This window comes from Heptranchias perlo, chromosome 2, assembly GCF_035084215.1.
Source record: "Heptranchias perlo isolate sHepPer1 chromosome 2, sHepPer1.hap1, whole genome shotgun sequence".
NCBI classification, from domain to species: domain Eukaryota; kingdom Metazoa; phylum Chordata; class Chondrichthyes; order Hexanchiformes; family Hexanchidae; genus Heptranchias; species Heptranchias perlo.
Genome location: NC_090326.1, coordinates 17,257,823 through 17,283,168, shown reverse-complemented (window position 1 = coordinate 17,283,168; position 25,346 = coordinate 17,257,823). Strand labels below are relative to the sequence as shown.

Below are 25,346 nucleotides of genomic sequence, written 5' to 3'. Positions count from 1 at the left end.
AACCTTGCTCATTCACAAATTGAGAGGAATTGTCCCTTTAGATTGCAAAATTGTAAATGTAACTCCACTATTTAAGTAAGATGAGAGAAACCAGGAAATTATAGACCTGTTAGTTTAACATTTGTTGTGGGAAGTTATTGGAATCTATAATTAAGGACAGTGTGACTGAGCACTTTCAGAAATCTGAGCTGAATAGAGAGAGCCAATATGGATTTGTAAAGAGTTGGTCGTGTCTAACAAATCTAATTGAATTTTTTGAGGAAGTAACTAAAGTATTAGTCAGGGGAATGTCTATGGATGTAGTTTATATCGACTTCTAGAATTCGATAAGGTTCCACATAAGAGACTGTTAGCTAAAATTAAAGCTCATGGAATTGAAGGCAAATTATTGACCTGGTTAGGAGATTGGTTAAGTGGTAGAAGACAGAGAGTAGGGATAATTAGGGATAATGGGTGTGTACTCGAATTGGAAGGAGGTGACTAGTGGTGTTCCACAAGGATCTGTGCTGAGGCCTCAACTATTCACTATATTTATTAATGACTTAGATAACACAATAGAGAACTATATATCCAACTACATATTTGCTGATGACACAGAGATTGGTGGCATAGTAAGTAGTGTAGACGGGAGCATTAAATTAATAATTTTAAATCTGTGATTGATAGATTTTTTTCTAGCCAAGGGTATTAAGGGATATGGAGCCAAGAGGGTAAATGGAACTGGGATACAGATCAGCCAATGAGTGGCGGATCAGGCTCGAGGGGCTGAATGGCCTACTCCTGTTCCTATGTTCCTTCCTATGAGAGAGGTACGAAGATTGAGCTCCCTTGAAGGTTTTGTGGCCAACTGAACCAATCAGCGGGGAGGTGCCAGGCTAGACCCTAGACTGTGCGTAGTCTCAGTCAGGGCACTGCATTTGGCCTCAGTGCCCCTGCATTATTGAGGGGGAAACGGTCATTCAGGATTCCAGCTCCCAATCACTGACTGCTCCTGCTGTAAGGCATGCGAGATGAAAAAAAAGATTAGGCACAAGTGTGTTGCCCACTTCACTGTGATGAAATAGCTTGTCAATGCTCACTGTCTAGGTTCAGAATGGTTAGTTGAGTGAAGTACCAGAGAGCTTTGGAACGGTACTAAACTACAACTGCAATTTGCATTTATATAGCACCTTTAATGTAGTAAAACGACCCAAGCCGCCTCACAGGAGCATTAATCGGACAATAATTTGACACCGAGCCAAAGAAGGAGACAGTCGGACAGATAACCAAAAGCTTGGTCAAAGAGGTAGGTTTTAAGGGGTGTTTTAAAGGAGGAGTGAGGAGTAGAGAGGTTTAGGGAGAGAATTCCAGAGCTTAGGGCCTAGGCAGCTGAAGGTACAGCTGCCAATGGTGGAGCGAAGGGAATCGGGGATGTGTAAGAGGCCGGAATTGGAGGACCACAGAGATCTCGGGGGGTTGCTAGGTTAGAGAGACTGTCAGGAACTGGAGGAAAGGAGGGTGGGGGGGGGGCGAAACAGGAGAAACTGGAAAAAAGACAGATGAGGTGAACAGCTTAAGCTAATTAGCAGCTTTTCTGACACAGGAAAAAAGATGAAAGTAACTGCTCATTTCCTCACGGACTTGTTGCTTGCCAGCAGCACTAAACAACAAGAAAGTACAAGTGGTTCTGGTCCCCCTCCAGAGACTTGAGCACATAATCCAGGCTGACACTTCAGTGTAGAACTGAGGGAGTGTTGCACTGTCGGAGGCGCCATCTTTTGAATGAGACATTAAACTGAGGCCCCGTTTGACCTTTCAGGTGGAAGTGAATAATCCCATGGCACTATTTCGAAGAAGAGCAGGGGAGTTCTCCCCGATGTCCTGGCCAACACTTACCTCCCAACCAACAGCTAAAAACAGATTATCTGGTCATTATCACATTGCTGTTTGTGGGACCTTGCTGTGTGCAAATTGGCTACCGCGTTTCCTACATTACAACAGTGTCTACACTTCAAAAGTACTACAATGGCTGTAAAGTGCTCTAGGACGTCCTGAGGTCATGAAAGGTGCTCTATAAATGCAAGTCTTTCTTTCTTTTTACAAATTGACAGTCATTGTGGGTTGGTAGGGACGAGCAGCTCAGCCAAATGGAATGTTTTTTAGACAAAGAAAAATTAAAATATCGGTGCCTGTGACCTTCCCTTGGACTGGCAGGGATGAGTGGTTTCCTGCCTAGCAGCCATTTAGACTGAGACAAAAATAAATGTCTGATCAGGTAGGTTTACTTGCCGACTGACTGAGGTGAGGGTTTGAATGAAAGCCAGTTAGATAAAAGACCAATAGACGAATTGGCAGGAACATTTCAGAAATCCCCACTAATTCCACTCCAACCAAAATAAACTCAGCCAGTGTACGCTCGGGGCTGAATGTAAAAAGAAAATTCTAGAACTGGCCGGCCATATTTTCAGTATGTTGCTATCATGTTTTAAGCTGTTCCAATGTGAGAGCCGTCAATCATGATTGTTCGAGCTGGTTTAAAGACATTTGTTCATTATCAGTAATCGAACTCTTCTCACGAAAATTACTGTGTTAAAGACAAGTAAGTTGCTTAAAGGGCAGTTTTCAGAAGCAGGTCTCAGTCTAAAGGCTGTTAGTGATGATAGCGATAGAGCATCGCTCCTGTGTCTACGGATGTAGCTTTGGGAGATCAGAGTATGTTTTTTTGACCTGGTTCATTCCTCCCTCCTCCCAGCTTGGTATACAATGGTTTGTCTGTTTCTGTAATAATAAACTTTCTGAAATAGTAAGCCCATTGATTGAAAATAGCTGAAGGATATTGTTAAAATTGTAAATCACCAAATGCTTCCGACCCAGATTCCAGTCCCCAGTCCAGAGACTTGAGCACATAATCTAGGCCAACATTCCAGTGCAGTACTGAGGGAGTGCCGCACTGTCGGAGGTGCCGTCTTTCAGATGAGACGTTAAACTGAGGCCCCGTCTGCCCTTTCAGGTGGACATAAAAGATCCCATGGCACTATTCGAAGAAGTGCAGGGGAGTTCTCCTGGTGTCCTGGCCAACATTGGCTGTAAAGTGCTTTGGGGTGCCCTGAGGCCATTAATGGTGCTATATAAGTTCCTTCTTTCTTAGATACTTTTGACATTTTACGATTTCTTCATGTGAAACGAATCTGAGATTCTTGAAACTTAGCGTGAAAGACAGAACTGGGGATCTGAGGGGAGTAAGTCTATCTCCCCTTGAGATGATAGTCTTGTCGGGCTAATATTCTCCTTTGTACTCAAGGCACACACATTCAAGGGAGGCACTGATATCATAAACTGATATGCATTTAAGTGTAGAAATGAATAATAATAATTAATAAGCTAATTTCAATATTAATGTTGATTCTGCAAAAGGTTTGGCTGCATTTTTTGCCATTAACGGAGTGGTGCAACAGATGGATGATGTCCCCAGCTGTAAACTTTCTTTCTCATATAAAAATATTCCTTGTTTCTCCAAAATTTCAATCAGTGGACTTGGGCCCGCCCAGACATGGATGGGTTCTACTTAAAATCAGAGGCAGCATTCGTCATTGCAACGTGTTGTATGATGTTCCCATGGTCCATTGTTGATGTGATTGCCCAAGTCAATCTTAGCCAGCCCGTGGAAGGCAGTGAAGTACCTAGGTGCCTAAGAGCAAATTTCCTGACATTTGTCTACGTTAAAGGCGCTATATAAATGCATGATGCTGTTGTTGTTGTATCTTCAAGCAATGAAGAGTGCCTGGAACAGAGAGGAAGGATAGAAAAAGTGGAAATAAATGTTAAAAATTTGGGTTAATATGAATTAATAAAAATGTGCAGCTAGTTTTGGAGCAGTGTTAGGGTCCACTCAGGGACTCTGACATTATCCCAAGCAACTTCCAAAAATGGTTGAAATTTTACCCTCAAAGAGACACGACAACAGCAGGATTTAGGTAAACACCAACCACCCAATGGCTTTGGTTTAACGTCTCATCCGAAAGATGGCACCTCCAACAGTGCAGCACTCCCTCAGTTCTGTACTGGGAGTATCAGCTTAGATTATGGGCTCAAGATGGAGTAGGACTTGAATCCATGACCTTCTGACTCAGAGGTGAGAGTGCCACCACTGAGCCAAGGTTGACACCGAAAGAAAAATGTTTGGCAAACTTCACTGTCTAGGGCCATGCAACAGGCCCATGTGATATCATCAGGAAAAAATAGCACACTCTAGTTCTTCTCACGCACATAATTATAAACGAGTATTTTCAGCGAGTGTTTTCACTGTCTCTTATCAAGAGTTTCATTCTTAAGGTTTCAGCATTCAAGATTTCCTGGGAGGATTCCTGCAGGTTTTCTTGGGAATTCCTTACGCGTCCCCACCTGTTGGAGATCTCCGATTCAGGGTAAGTCTCTGGATTGGCCAGTGGCATCACTGCTCTGTGTCACTCTGAAAGTTGCCCTTCAGTTCATCCTGTAGAAATCAAGAAGCCATGGAGTCTGAGTAAACTGGATTTCCACCTCTACATAAGTGAATCTTTGTACTGAAAGGGAGCCAAGATGGAGTCAGGTGTTTCCCCATAGAGAGGGAGAGAAAGTCAGAGAGAACATCAACCTCGATAGTCCGTACACATCTGCCAGCGTCTGTCTTCAAAAGATCGGTATTGGCCTAATATAGGGTTTCTGGTTTGTCTCCTTAGCTAGGCACAGGAAGAGCCCAGCAAGAGTCCAGAACCAGGGGCCATAAATCCAATAAATCCAATAAGGAATTCAGGAAAACTTCTTTACCCAGAGAGTGGTTAGAATGTGGGACTTGCTACCATAAGGAGTAGTTGAAGCGAATAGCATAGATGCAATTAGGGGGAATCTAGATAAACACATGAGGGAGAAAGGAATAGAAGGATATGTTTATAGGGTTAGATGAAGTAGAGTGCGAGGAGGCTCGTATGGAGCATAAACACCGGCATAGGCCTGTTGGGAAGAATGGCCTGTTTCTGTGCTGTAAATTCTAAGTAATTCTATGTAAGAGGAAGGAAAGAAGATATCTTCAAAATAAACATGCCTTTATTACCCCAGTCTCGGGGTATTCCAATGCTCTCCTGGCCGGCCTCACATTCGTCACCCTCTGTAAACTTCAGCTGATCCAAAACTCTGCTGCCCCTATCCTACCCCACATCAGTTAGTAATGTTGAATTAAAGTTGTTTGAGGGGGTTTCTTTTTGATATTGGTGTCTTCTGTCTTAGCCCCCTGAGGATGCCCAGCCATGGAGTGGGACACTGGATGCTACACAGCTGGGACCTGCCTGTCTGCAGTCTCCCACTGACTTACCTGACGGAATCAACCGCATGAGCGAAGACTGCCTCTACCTCAATGTCTACACACCAAACAGGGTAGGAAATGCCTTACTAACTCTCCAAATCCTGTCTGCCCTGCACTCTGCATGGCAGTTTATTTCCCAATATCTCTAGGGATGTTACAGTGTGAGTATTAGTGACATAAGCCTGGGATCTGGCTGCTCTAAATGGCTCAATGCTGCACCATGCAGTGCTTAACCCACTAAGCCATTGGGGAAGCCTACAAAGCAGCTCTTACTACATGTCAGCCATGGTTCAGGGGTAGCACTCTTGCCTCAGAATCAGAAGGTCATGGGTTTGAGACCCACCCCAGAGACCTGTGCACATAATCTATGCTGACAATTCAGTGAAGGAGTGCTACACTGTTGGAGGTGCTGTCTTTCAAATGAAACATTAAACCAAGGCCTAATCTGCCCTCTCAGGTGGAAGTGAAAGATTCCATGATGCTATTTGAAGAAGAGCAGGGCAGTTCTCCTTGGTGTCCTGGCCAATATAAATACCTCACTGAAAAACAGATTATCTGGTCATTTGTCTCATTGCTGTTTGTGGGAGCTTGCAGAGCGCAAATTGGCTGCTGTGATTCCTACATTACAACAGTGACTACTTTTCAAAAGTACTTCCTTGGCTATAAAATGCTTTGGGACATCCTGAGGTGGTGAAAGGTGCTTGTTGTATGTATTGGATCCTCGTTATTTCATACTTTTTCGGCCGGTTCTGGTCTTATTACCTTATTGCAATCAGTGGTGCAGCTCGGTGCTCGCTGAGGTTAACACTTTATCATAAAAACAAGTTTGCACGGACAATCTTTTGACTGCAATTTGTATAAGTGTCGTTGAATGTTTGCAAGGCAGCAAGAATGAACTGGAAACTAAATTAGATTATGGGAAAGGATAAAGGAGAATTTTACCTTTTATAGTTTTTATTCTTCAATGTATGTCCCTCACACTACGAGACACCATTCCTTAACAGGAAAGGACAGACAGACACACTCTCGGGTATCCACCAATGGAGCTCTATAATCAGTCATAGGAACATTAGGAACAGGAGTGGGCCATTCAGCCCCTTGAGCCTGCTCCGACATTCAATTAGATCACGGTTGATCTGCGTCTCAACATAATTTACCCCGCTTTGTTCCATATCCCTTGATACCCTTGCTTATCAAAAATCTATCGATCTCAGTCTTTAAAGCTCCAACTGTCCCCCAGCATCCACAGCCTTTTGGGGGAGCGAGTTCCAGATTTCCACTATCCTTTGTGTGAAAAAGTGCTTCCTGATTTCCCTACTGAATGACCTAGCTCTAATTTTAAAATTGTGCCCATTTTTTCTGGATTACCCCACCAGAGGAAATAGTTTCTCTGTAACAACCATATCAAATCCTTTTATCATTTTAAACGCCTCAATTAGATCATCCCTCAATCTCCTATACTCACGTCACTGGGAGGTATATGAGAAACAGCCCATCCCCCACTGCTGATGTTACATGCTGAGCTTATGACCGTCCTACTGGTTCCACTGGTTTTTCAGCTTTATTTTGCTACCGTGTGGGTCCTGGCCAAAAATTCACTGTCTTGGGCCACAGTCCGTTTCTCCCCCGTTTCTGGATCTTATAGTGACCTCCAACTTCACCACTGTTTTTCTGCCCCGTAATCGATTCTGCAAACTTCCTGGCTCTTCATTTCCACGAAAATCCCTCCAGCAGCGCATCCTCTGATACTCTACCTTCCAAATAGCTTCTGGACTCACTCGCCCTCCACATCTGTCTCCAAACCAGGACATCAGTTCGTCGATGTTCCAAGCAGACTCCATCCACCCTATCTACGACAACTTAATCCCACCACGGGATCTCTGACTTTAACTTTAGACTCCCTCCTATTGTCTCCTCTTTATTCCCTGTTTATTACCAGGGCAGATCTATCCTAATCTTGCTATGTAACCACGCCTATGTAACTTGAGTTTCCCTGTGTCCATTTGAGTGCGTGTTTTGGCTGCCGCTCCTTACCTGAATCCATCACTCCTATTTCCCTTCTCTTCCCCCCCCTTTTTTTTCTTCTTTTCTCTTAACCTCCCCTAGGACCCTCTCTCCTGTCACCATGCCTCCTTTCATTTCTCCCCTCTCGGGAACTCTGCTCCCGCAAATCCCTACCCCAACCCTTCAGCACTCCTCGACCTTCCTACTCTACTGCCGCCGTCCCAGGCTTGACTCCCTCTTAGATAAGCCTACAGCTTCCCTCAGTGCCTCTCTTGGCATCCTCTGAAGGGCCCATCGAGGCACTCGTCACTGCCTCCTTCCGAACTGCAACCCCAACTGCCCCATCCTACTCCCTCGTCGACTTTCCTGCCCACCGTGCCCGCTGGGGGCTAATCTTGCCAATCTCCTTCCCGCCCCACTCACCCCCCCACCCCCAGCGCTGACCCTGTGGACTCTGCTAGTGGATCAGCTATCACTGCCCCTCTCCACATTCCCCTCCAGAATTCACTTGTGAACAAGGCTCTTGCCATCCATGAGCTTATTGTGCATGATTGCATCGACATCATGGCCTTGATGGAAACCTGGCTGATGGGTGATGACACCTTCCCCTTTAATGAAGCCTCCCCGCCTAGCTATACCTTCCACCACTTGCCCTGTCCAGACTGCCGCAGTGGCGGTGTGGCCCTTATCACCAAATCACACCTTGGTCTGTCCCCCTACTCCTTTGGCACCTTCTCCTCCTTTGAGCATCTCACCTTGTTCCACCCCTCTCAGCTCTCCTTTAAAATTCTCATTCTCTACCCCCCACTCAAGTACCACGTCCAGTTTCTCACCGAGATATCTTCACTGCTTTCCTCCCTCAGCCTCTGCACCGAGTAACTTCTTATCCTCAGTGATTTCAACCTCTATCTCACCTCATCAAGCTCTCTCTCCTCTGAGTTCACCACCCTCCTATCTTCCCTTAATCTCTCCCTCCATATAAACTCCCCCACCCATATTCACGGCCACCCCTCGACCTTGCCATCTCACGTGGCCTCTCTACTCCCATTGTGTCAATCATGGATCAAACCATCTCTGAGCACTTCCTTGTAACCCTCTCCACCCACATCCCCTTCCCCTCCCAACCCCACTTCCTTCTGTGTTCACCCCTGGAAAAAACTCCCTCCCAAGTCACTTACAACGACATTTTCAAATTCCCAACTGTCTAGTCTTTGGCCTTACATTCACTACAACATTTCTGCAGCTACTGATCTGCTCAATCACACCCTCACCTCCACCTTTGATACCCTTGTCCCCATTAAAACCATTATTCTCTCTCTCACCCTGATCGTTCCCCCTAGTACAGCCCTCATCTCCGCTCCCTTATGTCCAAGGGACGCAGCCTTGAACATTTATGGCGGACAACTGGTTTAGCCATTCATTGTCAGATCTGGCTGGACCCAAAAAGCACCATCGGGTCTGGCTCTCCTCTGCCAAAACTGCTCACTATTCCAGGATCGTCCGGGAATGCAAAGATAACCCCCGGCTTCTCTTCTCCACTACAAACAGTCTTCCTAAACCCCTCTCCCCTGCCCCCTCCACCCTCACCTCCAAAAACAAGTGCGAAGAGCTCATGGACTTCTTTGTCACTAAGATTGAGACCATCCGATCAGCTGCCTCTGTCACTTCCCCTAGCCCACCAAGCCAAACTATCCCAATGGTTGCCCCCTGCCCTAGGCCCGAACTTACATCTTTCTCTAGTTTCTCTCCTATCTCCCCTCATGCTCTCTCCAAGCTCATCTTCTCCATGAGACTCACCACCTGCTCCCTCGACCCTATTTCCACTAAACTGCTGACCACCCAACTTCCTTCCTGACCCCGAAATTAGCTGATATTGTTAACGGTTCCCTCTCCTCCCTTTCAAATCTGCCCTCATCACCCCCCTCCTCAAAAACTCAACCTTTGACTCCTCTGTCCTTGCAAACTACCGCCCCATCTCCAACCTCCCTTTCCTCTCCAAAGTCCTTGAATCCATGCCCATCTTTCCAGCGCCTCCATGTTTGAACCCCTCCAATCAGGTTTCTGCCCCTTCCACAGTACTGAAACAGCCCTTCAAAGTCACAAATGACATCCTATGTGACTGTGACCAGGGTAAACTATCCTTCTTCATCCTTCTCGACCTGTCTGCAGCCTTTGACATGGTTGACCACACCATCCTCCTCCAATGCCTCTTCTCCATCGACATACCGGGTGGGACTGCCCTCGCCTGGTTCCATTCCTATCTATCCAGTCATACCCATAGAATCACCTGCAATGGCTTCTCTTCCCACTCCCGCTTTGTTATCTCTGAAATCCCCCATGGATATCCTTGGTCCCCTCCTATTTCTCATCTACATGTTGCCCCATGACGACATCATCTGAAAACACAAAGTCAGGTTCAACTGACCATCCTAGCCACCAACTCCATCCCTCCCCCTGGCCAACTGTCTGAGGCTGAACCAGACCATTCGCAATCGTGGCGCCCTATTTGACCCTGAGATGAACTTCCGACCCCATGTCCTCTCCATCACCAAGATTGCCTATTGCCACCTCCGTAACAGCGCCCGTCTCCACACTGGCCTCAGCTCATCTGCTGCTGAAACCCTCATCCATGCCTTTGTTACCTCTAGACTCGACTATTCCAATGCTCTCCTGGCCGGCCTCCCATCTTGCACCCTCCATTATCTTGAGCTCATCCAAAACTCTGCTGCCCGTATCCTAACTTGCACCAAGTCCCGTTCACCCATCACCCCTGTGCTCGCTGACCTACAATGGCTCCCGGTCCAGCAACGCCTCGATTTTAAAATTCTTATCCCTGTTTTCAAATCCCTCCATGGCCTCGCCCCTCCCTATGTCTGTAATCTGCTCCAGCCCTGCAGCCCTCCGGGTTCTCTGCGCTCCTCCAATTCTGGCCTCTTGCGCATCCCCGATTTTAATAGTTCTACCATTGGCGACCGTGCCTTCAGCTGCCTGGGCCCTAATCTCTGGAATTCCCTCCCTAAACCTCTCTGCCTCTCTATCTCTCTCTCCTCCTTTAAGTCACTCCTTAAAACCTACCTCTTTGACCAAGCTTTTGGTTACCTGTCCTAATATCTCTTTATATGGCTTGGTGCAAAATTTTGTTTAATAATGCGCCTGTGAAGCACCTTGCGATGTTATACTACGTTAAAGGTGCTATATAAATGCAAGTTGTTGTTGTTAAACCTTTTCTTGGTCTGCAGCAGAGGTGTTGTTGTCAAGTAAAGAGAAAAGTGTTGTTAAATCATGAGACGAGGAGCGGCATAGTGAGTTAAACACGGCCCTTTCACTCTGGGACCTGTGTTTCAACCTAGACCAGACTGATAGGTGTAAAGATACAAAATGAAATGAGTTTTGCAGTCTCATCCTAGAGGCATGAATCTGCAGAACAAACAGCTGATAGTTGAACACAAATTGATACTAATTTGCACTCAGAGTGGCTGTTGTAAGCAATGAAATGAGGAACATTGGAATTGCGAGACAAAAAAAGACCAAGGTCCATCTAATTCGCCTTCCACCAACCTGGTAGTCGCATGATACAACGATAATGGAGTTGTTGACTGATGATAGCAATTAATCTCTATCAATTAGTCTACAACAGACCCAGACATGAGGTGAGGAAAACCCCTAGTGGTGGAGAGGGTAATCATCTCTTATCAACCATTTGTAGATAAACCATCTCGGGAAAGCTGTAAAAACTCACCTGAATAGCTGAGCAGGAGGATGAGTGAAGATAACGCTTATCGTAGAATCATTTAGAATCTTACAGCTCAGGAGGCCATTCGGCCCATTTTGCCTGTGCCATCTCTTTGAAAGAGCTATCCAATTAGTCCCATTCCCCTGCTCTTTCCCTGTAGCCCTGAAAATGTTTCCTTTTCAAGTATTTATCCAATTCCCTTTTGAAAGTTACTATTGAATCTGCTTCCACCATCCTTTCAGGATGTGTGTTCCAGATCATAACAACTCGCTGCGTAAAAAAACATTCTCCTCATCTCCCGTCTGGCTCTTTTGATAATTATCTTAAATCTGTGACCTCTGGTGCTTTAAGAGACTTTTCCAGTCGAAAATGTGAATGATTTGTTAATGATGATTATTGGCAGCGGTAGTACAATTGATTCAGAAATTACCTAACTATTTATTTACAATTCAGCTTTTTAAAACGTATTCATTTATTTCCGTTAACAGGCAGGTAACAGTTCTCGATCGCTCCCCGTCATGGTTTACATTCACCATGGTTCACTCCAGTCAGGAGCGTCTGGGGCCAATGACATGAAGAATCTCGCGGCTTATGGACAGGTAAAAAGAGACTGTACACAACATCCATTTCTTCCTGAAGGGATGGTGCCTGGCAGGGCATGAGATGAAAACTTGCAAAACACCAGGCTCAAGGAAACAGCAATTTCCCTGGACCAGTCAGTAGTCTAGTTGTGGAAGTACCTTGTCATCTGTTTTAATGTTTGTAGTTCCTCTTTCCTGTCATTTTACATACAGTATGTAGCACACAGATCATGCTGACTAGGTTATTATTGTAATCCTACCTTTATGCTTTGGAGAATAGTGTGAAGTAGGGGAATGATTCGTAACAGTTTGACAGGCCATGACATGATCATGGTAACCATCTTTATACCAGAGAATATATGGCGTGAGGGTTTTATGGGCTCCCGTAACCCATACAACGAGGGGGACCACCCACATCCACCACATGGAAGAATCCCGCTGGATGGCAACCCAGAATTAAGAGCCGGAGCTCTAGTCTCCACTCGCTGGGACCGTCCAAAGCAGGGTTCGAACCCTACACCTTCTGACATAGAGGCGGGAATACTACCACTGAGCCAAAGACTGGCTCAATGCTGACTAGGTGATTATCTATTTTGGAAATCTGCGAGCAGCTCTCCCTATAATGAGGTATTGTTGTTTTAAGACTACAAAAAACATTCTTGAAGATATTTCAGACTTGATTCCCTTAATGGGCAGAATTTCTTTATGATGGAGAGAGAGTAGTGGTTGAGATCCAGTTTTTAAAAAAAGATAAAACATGTTAAAAGTTAATGATAAATAAAAAATAATTCACAATGAGCCAAGTTCTTTATAAAGATGTCACGAGGGGCTGGTGTTGGAATTAGTAACAAGTTGTTAAAATACCTCAATTTATTCATCTCCCTTTCATTTTAAGTGCCTTGGGATGTTTTTCTATGTTGGAGGTGCAATATTAATGCCTGCTGTTGCTGTTTGTGGGTTTGATCAGACTGGGGTGTGCTGTGATACAATTTTTCGGACTTTGCAGGTTGTGGTGGTGGAAATCAACTACCGTCTTGGGCCGCTTGGCTTCCTCAGTACGCTGGATGTGAACGCTCCCGGCAACCTTGGTTTCTTGGACATGACCAAAGGCCTTCAGTGGATAAGACATAACATCCGGGACTTTGGGGGAGATCCCAGCTGCATCACCTTGTTTGGCCACGGGGCCGGAGGGTTAGCAGTGAGTTATCTTCTCTTGTCGCCCCTAACCACAGGCCTCTTCCACAGAGCCATCTCCAGCAGTGGTAACGCCTTGGTACCGGGTTTCATCGCAAAGCCCGGTGACCACTACTCTGACCCTCTTAGTGCCAGCCGACAACTGGCCAAAGCGCTGGATTGTCCGACTGATAATAACGTAAAGATGGTGGACTGCCTCCGAACAAAACCGGCGGAATCTCTTCTCGATGCCCCAGCGCCCAAGCCAAAACATGGAGTAAAGTTCCCTCCTGTTGTCGATGGCAATTTCTTACAGGAACCACCTCAGGACACGTTTCTCAAAGGAAACTACATGAAAGTTCCTTACATTGTCGGACTTACCAGCCAGGAGGCAGGGGCTGAGCTTGCCAACCTTTTGGGTAATGGTTATGGAATTGACACAGGGACTTATCACAAGATGGTGCGGAATTACATCAGCAGTCATTTCCGGTATGTACAATTCGTTGTCCTTTTTTTGTTGTTGTATTTTGCCACTCTAATTTTCTTCCCACTGCAGCTGACGACTCAGATTCTTGCTGGGATGCAGTTCCCTGAGGGGCAGCTTTCCCTCAGATACCACACCCCGGCGACCATACGTCACGTGGGAGCCTAAGACAGTGTGCATCAGCAGGATGTTTGAGTGGGGCTGGTGAAGAGGGTTGGGGGGGGTGGGGGGTAAGTAAGGAAGGAGAGGGAATCACAGCCGAGCCCGGCTCTGTCCTAACCCAATGTCCACATGTGTGAGCTTTCCGGCAGGAGTCACTGCTTAGGAGTGGGGATCCGGATAAGGAAACATGCCTGATTTTTGTCTCTCTCCCTAACCTGGAGCACCGAAGCCCATTTTAGTGCCTCTAGAGCAGCCCTAATTGAAAGCAGCAAACTCAGCATTGGCTGGGGATCAATTCCATGACCTTCATGGTCCATAGGGCTCAGTTCCACACAATGTGGTACATTTACCAATTAGCCATTGGAGCTCCTCTAACTTTTAAAAAACAAAACTGTAGCAGTAACATCGCAAAGTATGCCGTAATATTCCACATTCATGCATTTGAATTGTCGATCCATACTATGCTCACTCTGTATCAATCTATATTTACTTGATCAATTAGATGTTGGGAATTTCCTCAAGGGTTCTCCAGATCGGCCTCCGTAACTTCGTCAGATCATCGACGGAGACCCGTTTCCTCGGTTTATGCTGAATTGACGGTGACCAATCCAGAGAACACCGCCCCCCCCACCGAGGAAATTCCCCACGAGAATCTTCAGATACAACTGGATACTCATAGCAGAGATTGCACTGGCCAAATGGAAAGCATGAATTTCTATGCTGTATCTCAGAGGATTTCAAAAGACCCTGGTCAACATCCAAAATTGCCCAGCTGTCTACAGTAGTGAAAGTGAAAGGCACCTGATGAAAGTTCTCTGGTGCTCCCAGAACCTATGAAAATAAATCATTTGCATGTTGTTTTCAGGGAATTTCTGCTTCTCGTCACCAAAGCACAGCAGAAACCAAGTTCCTGTTGTTGGTCGATATTTCACTCAACCCCTAAATTAAACAGTTACCTATTTGTTTTAACTAAATGCCCTTCTTTTCCCTCTCTTCATCCTGACTTTCACTTTCTCATGCTGGCTTTTTTCTTGCCCTGTAATTAATCATCTTTATTAACCCTCCTGCTTTACCGTGAAAATCCTGTAAAATCCCTCAAGGCTTCTTTCAGAAAGTAACATTTTGGGATACAGTCTTTGAGTAATTTGAGACATGACATGTGGTAAGTGTAGCTTGTTTGGGAGGAACAAGCGGCTTTGGAATCATAGAATCATAGAAATTTATGGTTCAGAAGGAGGCCATTCAGCCCATCGTGCCGAAAAAGAGCTATCCAGCCTAATCCCACTTTCCAGCTCTTGGTCCGTAACCTTGTAGGTTACGGCACTTCAACTGCATATCCAAGTACATTTTAAATACGATGAAGGTTTCTGCCTCTACCACCCTTTCAGGCAGTGAGTTCCAGACCCCAACCTCCCTCTGGGTGAACAAATTTCTCCTCAACTTCCCTTTAATTCTTCTACCAATCACCTTAAATCTATGCCCCCTGGTTATTGACCTCTCTGCTAAGGGAAATAGGTCTATCCTATCCACTCTATCTAGGCCCCTCATAATTTTATACACCACAGTTAAATCTCCCCTCAGCCTCCTCTGTTCCAAAGAGAACAACTCCAGCCTATCCAGTCTTTCCTCATAGCTAAAATTTTCCAGTTCTGGCAGCATCTTCGTAAATCTCCTCTGTACCCTCTCTAGTGCAATCATATCTTTCCTGTAATGTGGTGACCAGAACTATATGCAGTACACTAGCTGAGGCCTAACTAATGTGTTATACAGTTCTAGCATAACCTCCCTGCTCTTATGGAGTCATAGAGTCATAGAGTTATACAGCACGGATAGAGGCCCTTCGGCCCATCGTGTCCGCGCCGGCCATCAAGCCCTGTCTAATCTAATCCCATATTCCAGCATTTGGTCCGTAGCCTTGTATGCTATGGCATTTCAAGTGCTCATCCAAATGCTTCTTGAATGTTGTGAGGGTTCCTGCCTCCACAACCCTTTCAGGCAGTGAGTTCCAGACTCCAACCACCCTCTGGGTGAAAAAGTTCTTTCTCAAATCCCCTCTAAACCTCCCGCCTTTTACCTTGAATCTATGCCCCCTTGATATAGAACCCTCAACGAAGGGAAAAAGCTCCTTAGTATCCATCCTATCTGTGCCCCTCATAATTTTGTACACCTATATTCTATGCCTTGGTTAAAAAAGTAAAGTATCCCATATGTCTTTTTAACCATTTTACCTACATGTCCTTCTACCTTTAGGGATCTGTGGACATGCACTCCAAGGACCCTCTGTACCTCTACACTTCTCAGTATCCATTTATTGTGTATTCCCTTGCGTTGTTTGCCCTCCCCAAAAGCATTACCTCACACTTCTCTGGACTGAATTCCTTTTACCACATTTTTGCCCACTTGACCAGTCCAATGACATCTTCCTGCAGACTACAGCTTCCTTCATAGAATCATAGAATCATAGAATGTTACAAAATGGAAAGAGACCATTCAGACCGTCGAGTCCATGCCGGCTCTCTGCAAGAGCAATCCCACTAGTCAAGTCCCACTCCCCTGCCCTTTCCCCACAGCCTTGCAAATTTTTTCCCTTCATGTACTTATCCAATTCCCTTTTGAAAGCCATGATTGACTCTGCCTCCACCACCCCCTCAGGCAGTGCATTCCAGATCTTAACCACTCGCTGTGTAAAAAAGTTTTTCCTCATGTCGCCTTTGGTTCTTCTGCCAATCATCTTAAATCTATATCTCCTGGTTCTTGACCCATTCATCAATGGGAACAGTTTCTCTCTATCTACTCTGTCTAGACCCTTCATGATTTTGAACACCTCTATCAAATCTCCTCTCAACCTTTTCTGCTCTAAGAACAACCCCAGCTTCTCCAGTCTATCCACGTAACTGAAGTTCCTCATCCCTCGAACCATTCTAGTAAATCTCTTCTGTATCCTCTCTAAGGACTTCACATCTTTCCAAAAGTGCGGTGCCCAGAATTGGACACAATACTCCAGTTGTGGCCAAACCAGTGTTTTATAAAGGTTCATCTTAACTTCCATACTTTTGTACTCTATGCCTCTATTTATAAAGCCCAGGATCCCGTATGCTTTTTTAACCGCTTTCTCAACCTGCCCTGCCACCATCAAAGATTTGTGCACATATACCCCCAGATCTCTCTGTTGCTGTACCCCTTTTAAAATTGTACCCTTTAGTTTATATTGCCTCTCCTTGTTCTTCCTATCAAAATTAATCACTTGCACTTTTCTGCGTTAAATTTTATCTGCCACGTGTCCGCCCATTCCACCAGCCTGTCTATGTCCTCTTGAAGTCTATCACTATCCTCCTCACTGTTCACTACACTTCCAAGTTTTGTGTCATCTGCAAATTTTGAAATTGTGCCCTGTACACCCAAGTCCAAGTCATTAATATATATCAAAAAAAGCAGTGGTCCTAGTACGAACCCCTGGGGAACACCACTGTATACCTCCCTCCAGTCCGAAAAGCAGCTGCTCACTACTACTCTCTGTTTCCTGTCACTTAGCCAATTTCGTATCCATGCTGCCACTACCCCTTTTATTCCATGGGCTTCAACTTTGATGACAAGCCTATTATGCGGCACTTTATCAAACGCCTTTTGGAAGTTCATATACACCACATCAACTGCATTGCCCTCATCGACCCTCTCTGTTACCTTATCAAAAAACTCAATCAAGTTAGTTAAACCTGATTTGCCTTTAACAATTCCGTGCTGGCTTTCCTTAATTAACCCACACTTGTCCATGTGACTATTAACTTTGTCCTGGATTATCGTTTCTAAATGTTTCCCCACTGCCAAGATTAAACTGACTGGCCTGTAGTTGCTGGGTTTACCTTTACACCCTTTTTTGAACAAGGGTGTAACATTTGCAATTCTCCAGTCCTCTGGCACCACCCTCGTATCTAAGAAAGATTGGAAGATTATGGCCAGTACCTCTGCAATTTCCACCCTTGCTACCCTCAGCAACCTAGGATGCATCCCACCCAGACTGGGTGACTTATCTACTTTAAGTACAGCTAGCCTTTCTAGTAACTCCTCTTTATCAATTTTTAGCCCATCCAGTATCTCAACTATATCTTCTTTACTGAGACTCTGGCAGCATCTTCCTCCTTGGTAAAGACAGATGCAAAGTATTCATTTAGTACCTCGGCCATGCCCTCTGCCTCCATGAGTGGATCTCCTTTTTGGTCTCTAATCGGTCCCACCCCTCCTCTTACTACCCATTTACTGTTTACATACCTATTGAAGACTTTTGGATTCCATTTTATGTTAGCCGCCAGTCTATTCTCATGCTCTCTCTTTTCCCCTCTTATTTCCTTTTTCACTTCCCCTCTGAATTTTCTATATTCAGCCTGGTTCTCACTTATATTATCAACCTGACATCTGTCATACGCCCCCTTTTTTCTGCTTCATCTTACTTTATCTCTTTCGTCATCCCTGGAGCTCTGGCTTTATTTCCCCTACCTATCCCCCTTGTGGGACTGCACCTAGACTATACCTGAACCATCACTTCTTTAAAGGTCGCCCATTGTTCAATTAGTTTTGCCTGCCAATCTTTGATTCCAATTTATCTGGGCCAGAACTGTTCTCATCCCACTGAAATTGGCCCTCCTCCAATCGAGTATTTTTACTCTAGAGTGCTCCTTGTCCTTTTCCATAGTTAATCTAAATCTTATGATACTATGATCACTGTTCCCTAAATGGTCCCCCACTGACACTTTGTTCCACTTGGCCCACCTCATTCCCCAGAACCGGATCCAGCAATGCCTCCCTCCTCGTTGGGCCGGAAACATACTGGTCAAGAAAGTTCTCCTGAACACACTTCAAAAATTCCTCCCCCTCTTTGCCCTTTACACTATTACTATCCCAGTCTATATTAGGATATTCCCCACTATCAACCACACGGACAATTTTTGTATCATCTGCAAACTTCTTAATCATGCCCCCCACGTTTAAGTCTAACTCATTAATATATATCACAAAAAGCAAGGAACCTAGTACTAAGCCTGCAGAACCCCAATGGAAACAGCCATCCAGTCACAAAAACACCTGTCGACCATTATCCTTTACTTCCTGCCACTGAGCCAATTTTGCCATTTTCCCTTGAATCCCATGGGCTTTTACTTTTCTGACCAGTCGGCCATGTGGAACCTTGTCAAAAGCCTTGCTAAAATCCATGTAGACTATATCAAACGCGCTACCCTCATCGACCCTCCTTGTTACCTCCTCAAAAAATTCAATCAAGTTAGTCAGACACGACCTTCCCTTAACAAATCCATGCTGACTATCCTTGACTATTCCGTGCCTTTCTAAATGATGATCAATACAATCCCTCGGAATTTTTCCAACAATTTACCCACCACTGAGGTTAGGCTGGCTGGCCTGTAATTACCCGGTCGGTCGCTTTCTCCCTTCTTAAACAACAGTACAACGTTAGTCCTCCGGCACCACGCCTGTAGCCAGAGAGGATTGGAAAATTATGGTCAGAGCCACCGCTATTTCCTCCCTGGCTTCTCTTAACAGTCTGGGATAATTTCATCCGGGCCTGGCGGTTTATCTACTTTCTAAGATGCTAAACCCCTTAATACTTCCTGTCTCACTATGTTTATCCCATCCAATATTTAACACACCTCTGCCTTAACTACAATGCCTGCATCGTCTCCCTCTTTCGTGAAGACAGACGCAAAGTATTCATTAAGAACCATACCCACATCTTCCGCCTCCACACATAGGTTACCTTTTTGGTCTCTAATAGGCCTTACTCTTTCCTTAGTAAGGATAACAAATCTCCTTATGTATTAATAAAATCTTTGCGTTTTCCTTGATTTTATTTGCCAGTATTTTTTCATGCCCCCTCGTTGCTTTCCTAATTTCTGTTTTTTAATTTCACCCCTGCACTTTCTATACTCCTCTAGGCTTTCTGCAGTACTGAACTCTCGGTATCTAACATAAGCTTCCCTTTTTGCCTTATCTTACCCTGCATGCTCCTTGACACCCTAAATTTTGGAGTCCCACCCTTTTTCTTTGTGGGAACATATTTGTTCGGAATCTTCACTATCTCCTCCTTAAATGCCTCCCACTGCTCTGAAACTGATTTACCTTCAAGTAACTGTTTCCAGTCCACTTTTGCCAAGTCACATCTCAGCTTTGTAAAATTGGCCTTTCCCCAATTGAGAACTTTTACTCCTAGTCTATCTTTGAACTTTATCATAACTATGCCAAATCTAACTGAATTATGATCACTACCACCAAAATGCTCTCCCACTGATACCCCTTCCACCTGCCCAGCTTCATTCCCTAAAACTATGTCCAGAACTGCCCCCTCTCTTGTTGGGATTGTTACATACTGGCTAAAAAAGTTCTTCTGAATGCAATTTAAGAATTCTGCACCCTCTATATCTTTTACACTGATTCTATTCCAGTTACTATTAGGGTAGTTGAAATCCCTTAGTACTGCCCTATTTTTGCTTTTCTCAGAAATTTGCCGACATATTTGATCTTCCATCTCCCTTTGACTGTTTGGGGGGTCTGTAGTACACTCCCAGCAGTGTGATTGCCCCTTTTTTGTTTTTCAGTTCCACTCATATGGCCTCATTTGATGATCCTTCTAATATACCGTCCCTCCTCACATCTGTAATTGTTTCTTCAACAAATATTGCGACCCTCCCCCCACTCCTTTTTTATAGGGACCTATGGTTCCCAAAGCTCTCCACCATTGGGTTTTTCCTCATGTTATGTCTGGGTCTGTTGTAGTCTATTTGATGGAGATTGATTGCTACGATTAGTCAACAACTCCATTATCGTTATCACGTGACTACCAGGATGATGGAAGGCGAACTAGATGGACCGTGGTCTTCTTACGTCTAGCAATTCCTATGTTCTTTGAAGATGGTACAGAGCACCCACGGAGTTCCTATCAACACGCTTTTTAAAAAAAACTAGTGCAATTAGCAAAGCAATGGTGATGAGAAATAAACAATACATTATCTAAGGGTCAGCTATTTGCATCCAGCTTGTCTTATTTCAGACATCAGCTTCTTCGCACTCTACCCTCATTGAACCAAAGCATGATCTCAAATTGTTTTGTTCTGTTCCTTTCCCCCTCCCACAGATTGAGTGTGAAGAAAGCCCCTGTTTCTAAGTCCGTTTCTTGTTTCGGAGGTTCCAAGCACACTGCTCGTTTCTGCGCTAAATGAAAGTCCCTCTGTCCTCTGAGCAAGTAAAATACAAAATAACTTTGAATGTCATTTCCTACAGATACAATCCATCCCAGATAGTGGATGTTACCAGCTATTCCTACAGAGACTTCACACACCCAAATGATCCAGCTGCCCTCAGAGAAGGTTTCACAGACCTAGTTCAGGACCACAAGTGGTTGGCACCAACTTACCAATTAGCAGACCTACACTCAAGCAGGGCAGATACCTTTCTGTATATTTACAGGTAACGTACCTCGAAAGTTGTAGAATTGACGATCGATATTAACAAGGTGTACCCACGATTTTTTTGAAAGAGCCACACAATTTTTTTTTGTACAATACTAGTTGATCTCATAGTGCTGCTTTCTGGAGCAAAAAATATTGAAAATTATGTTGCTCTATTTTTGCCTTTCTGCTTGTCTCCCACTCTAATTCTTTCTGTCTCACTTGCTCTGTCTGCTGATTTTGTGGAAGTGTCAGCTTGGCTCAGTGGTAGTACTCTCACCTGCGAGTTAGGTTATGCATTCAAGCTTCACTTCAGGACTTGACCATATAATCTATGATACTGAGGTGCTGTCTTTCGGATGAGACGCTAAACTGCCTGTTAAGGTGCATACAAAAAATCCCAGGGAATTTACCAAATCTGTGCTAGCTGCCTGTAATTAACTCAAAATGCTCACTATCTGAATTGATGGATTCTATGCCAACTCATTTTATACCAATTGGTTTATCCTTCCGTGCCTTCTTGAACAGAATGGTTACAGCAGTACAAATCGTAAACCTGGTGAACTTTGGCAAAGCTCTCAGTATTCTCTCCAGAATCATTTTAGTTTGTAAGGGGAGGAGATTAAATGAACAGGTCAGGACTACTGGAAAGCTAAGACTAGTCACTGGTGAAATGAGTCATGTGCAGCTTCAGGCCATAGTGCAGTTTGGATGGACAAATGGTTGATATAATTTGAAGTGCACCCTTCAGTTTATCTGCTGTTGTGATTAGAGTTGGACTGTATGTATCTGCTCTAATCTTTATTCTTTAATGCTGTGAAATCCTCAGTCAGTAAGTTCACTACAGCTCTCCAAAGTTGACTTTTCAGCTCTTACAGACTAATGCAGCTCCTATGTTAATGCAGACCATTGTCCAAGGACCAATCTGCTATTCAGCTTTGGGTTGGGATTATCTTTGTCTCCCATAAAGTCTGTGAGGCCTAAATCTAAAATTCAGGGGCTTCTTGCTTGGTTCAGCTCTTCAATGCCCACTTCAAAACAAAATTTAAGAGAAAACATTTGCTTTCTAGCCAAAGCCCCAGCCACTCAATTATTTTATTGGACCAGTCCAAGGACTATTAGTTATGATCATTTCTACTGATTCTAACATTGTTACAACTTTGATTACAACTTAAAAAAAGATTATATCAATATAATGGTAATCTTTTCCCTTTAAATCGTGTTCACGTGAGGCGAGAATGAGCACCAAGGGATAAGCTTCACTCTCTGGTCAGGTCCGACAGTTAGACATGGAGTAAAGCTCCCTTTACTCAGTGGTCAACGATCATATGTCTCAACCCCAAGCTCAGAAAATTTTCGTTACTGGAGCAATGACAAGTTTCCCAATTCCCCAATGAGCCATCCTTTGGCCACTCTGAGTCAGTTCATATTAGAAGCAGTTCTGTGCTGGTAGCCACATCTATTAGGGTGGTAATCATTTTTTTTTTAATACTTCTGTGTATTTAGAAAAAAAAAATCAAAAGCTAATTTTCTTTACAGCTATCCTCCCTCCTTCTCCCAGAACCGTCCTTGGATTGGAGCTTCTCACTTAGATGATTTGCTCTACCTCCTTGGAGACCCTGTTGGCAAAAATCCAACCCACCAATACAATGAAGAGGACAAACAACTGTCATTCAGCCTCATGACGTACTGGACAAATTTCGCACACAGCGGGTAAGGCAAGATTTCCAGTGACATTTGAAAAGTGAATACTTATTTCATCTACCTCTTCACATCACCTTGCACCTCGCACCATTCCCCGCCCAATGGCCAAGTGACCTACTCTCAGGCCTCTGCCAATACTGTTCTTATGCTGACTGCTAGGAGCTTTGAGAGCAGCCAATGGTGCACTGGCTTCCTTTCCTGTAAGGAATGACCAAACTTCTGCTCAGCCCTTCACCAGTGCCATAGCTGAGAATGTAAATCCTTCCATTTTAATCATCAGACGCAAATATGTTCTTTGCCTCAACATATTCTTAAAACCAGAAAGGTGCAGTTTCATATCTTCACAAAAAACAGCGTGATCGCAATGCAAGTTGGTACCAGGTTCTGAGTGAGATTTTGTATTGTCGATCCAGACACATTTAGAATTGGGTTTTGAGACCATCCAAACTAATTTCATTTCAACTCCTTACACTCAATGCAAAGAAGAATCTTGCTTGCGAACCATGAAATTCTGACACAAGATGTTAGGGGCATGTAGTTTTACAAAAGATCTTCCAGATTTCTCTTTAGGTATATCACTGGCATAATCTTAAAATCAGAGCTCGGCCATTTAGGAGTGAAATCAGGAAGCACTTTTACACAAAGGATAATGGACATCTGGAACTTTCTTCCCCCAAAAAGCTGTGAATGCTGCGAGTCAATTGAAATTTTCAAGACTGAGATTGATAGATTTTTGTTGGGTAAGGGTATCAAGGGATATGGAGCAAAGGCGGGTAAATGGAATTGAGATACAGCTCAGCCATGATCTAATAGAATGGCGGAACAAGCAGGAGGAGCTGAATGGCCTACTCCTGTTCCTAACATTTCTTTAATTTTCACAGTAACCCAAACAGAGGCCCTCACAGGATATTGAGCTGGCCCAACTACACAGCCACTGACACAGAATTCATGAACTTCACCGCAGACAAATCAGGTCGGATAGGCAGATCTTACCGCAGACAGCAAACAGCCTTCTGGAGCAAAACTGCCCTCAAGATGCAATCTGAAGAGTGGTGTAATATCGATAAAGAGTCACCACCACCTGTGAGCAACACAACCACTGCAAGACCTACCACCACCCAGTCTACAGCACAATGCAATGAAGTGACTCAAGACATCCTGGCAATGAATCTGACTGCCGAAGAGATAATCACTGCATTCTACGTTAGTTTTGCTCTTTTATTTATTGAAGCATTTCTGATTTTAGGATTGTTGTACAAATTGTACATTCAACAGAAAAAGGTGAGGAAATTACAAGATCCACTCGTTCTATCCAACATGTTTGAAGTACCTTTCAAGGGAGCTACCAATAAAAACTCACACCTCACTAAATTTTGATAAATCACTTTTATTTTAACTTTTTTTTTATACAAAGTAAAATGTAGTGCGACTGGAAAATCTGATCCAAAAGAAAGCCATATCCTGAGAAAATATAGAATCTAATCATAAGCAGCAGTGTAATGGATTAGGCAGTTGGTTGGTTGATTGATTGTGAGTAAACAAAAAAAACTATTCTGTTCCATTTGAGAACATTCTTTACCCATCAGATTGAAACATGCACCAGGAATAAAAATCGGTGCCTAACCAAACAGGCCTACGTTTGCATTTTTGGTTTTTTACTGATATTCTGAAGTTACTTTATCAAAAATACAAGAGCATCGGAAAACAGTCAAATGTAAAACACACAAAATCAGAAACATGCAAAACATATTTTGCTCAACACCAGATAACATTTAGTGAAAACATACTGCTCAATATCTTGAAACCTTGAGACCGCTAATGGAATAAAAGACACATCCAGTGGATGGAAGTTAATTCCCCCAACATTGCACACACAAATTCACAAGTTAACTTGTTAAACAAACATTGTTCTCCATTTTGTGAAATATCTTAAGCCTTCTAAATACACATCATAAAATTACTTCAAGTTATAGAAAACGAGTGAATTTTGTGAATGTTGTTTGAGTGCCCCAACATAATACTGTAAGGATAAAGACCGACAGTTCATTTAGTTTAACTTTTCATCAACTTCAATTACATTTTTAAGAATTAGGGTGCCACAATACCATCTGACTGTACAATCTAAGCATCAATAATTACAACATTTGTTCACTACAAAATCCAGATAACAAATCCCTTTTTCTTTAAACTGCTGGTTTTGGCAACAACTTGCAGACAAGCAGTAAGAAAGTGTGGCATATACACAGGATTTCAGGACAATCCTACTGTTTTTCTCGCAACAAATTTTCTCTCCTCTTTTCCGTTAATCTCTTTAATAATCAATAAATCGTAATTGGATTATAATCCACAATGTAGGAGATGAAATTTAATGATCTGTAGACTAAACAGATTTGTATAGTCAATCGTGACATCCTTACTTAGCACCTCCCCCCGCCCCTTTAAACTATAGAAAGACTGTTTGTTTAGGCTTTAAGCCTTTTTCAACCAATTTTTAAAAAAATCACCTCATAAAGCTGCACTATGTAATTCTTAGGTCTATATTAAGTCAATAAGGCAAACATTCACCAAATTCATGTTGACTTGGTCATGAAACTTTGTATCATCCCTTTTTAAACATTTTGCAATTATACACATGTAAACATATCCCCAGCTCACCCCCAACATTGTGACATAATAGCTTTAGTCAAAGTATTGTATAAAATCTAGATTTTGCATAAGAGTATGAATACAATGGGAT

General features: G+C 43.8%; 1 protein-coding gene across 1 annotated transcript; it reads left to right on the top strand.

Annotated features, from left to right (window-relative positions):
- Positions 1-1,590: 1,590 nt before the first annotated feature.
- LOC137331815 (pyrethroid hydrolase Ces2a-like) lies at positions 1,591-23,986 on the top strand. The gene is made up of 9 exons (XM_067995746.1): positions 1,591-1,654; positions 3,394-3,453; positions 4,312-4,403; positions 5,242-5,388; positions 11,543-11,653; positions 12,642-13,297; positions 20,739-20,924; positions 22,445-22,618; positions 23,491-23,986. The coding sequence occupies exons 1-9, from the start codon at positions 1,591-1,593 to the stop codon at positions 23,984-23,986; spliced, it is 1,986 nt and encodes a 661-aa protein (XP_067851847.1).
- The last annotated feature ends 1,360 nt before the right edge of the window (positions 23,987-25,346 follow it).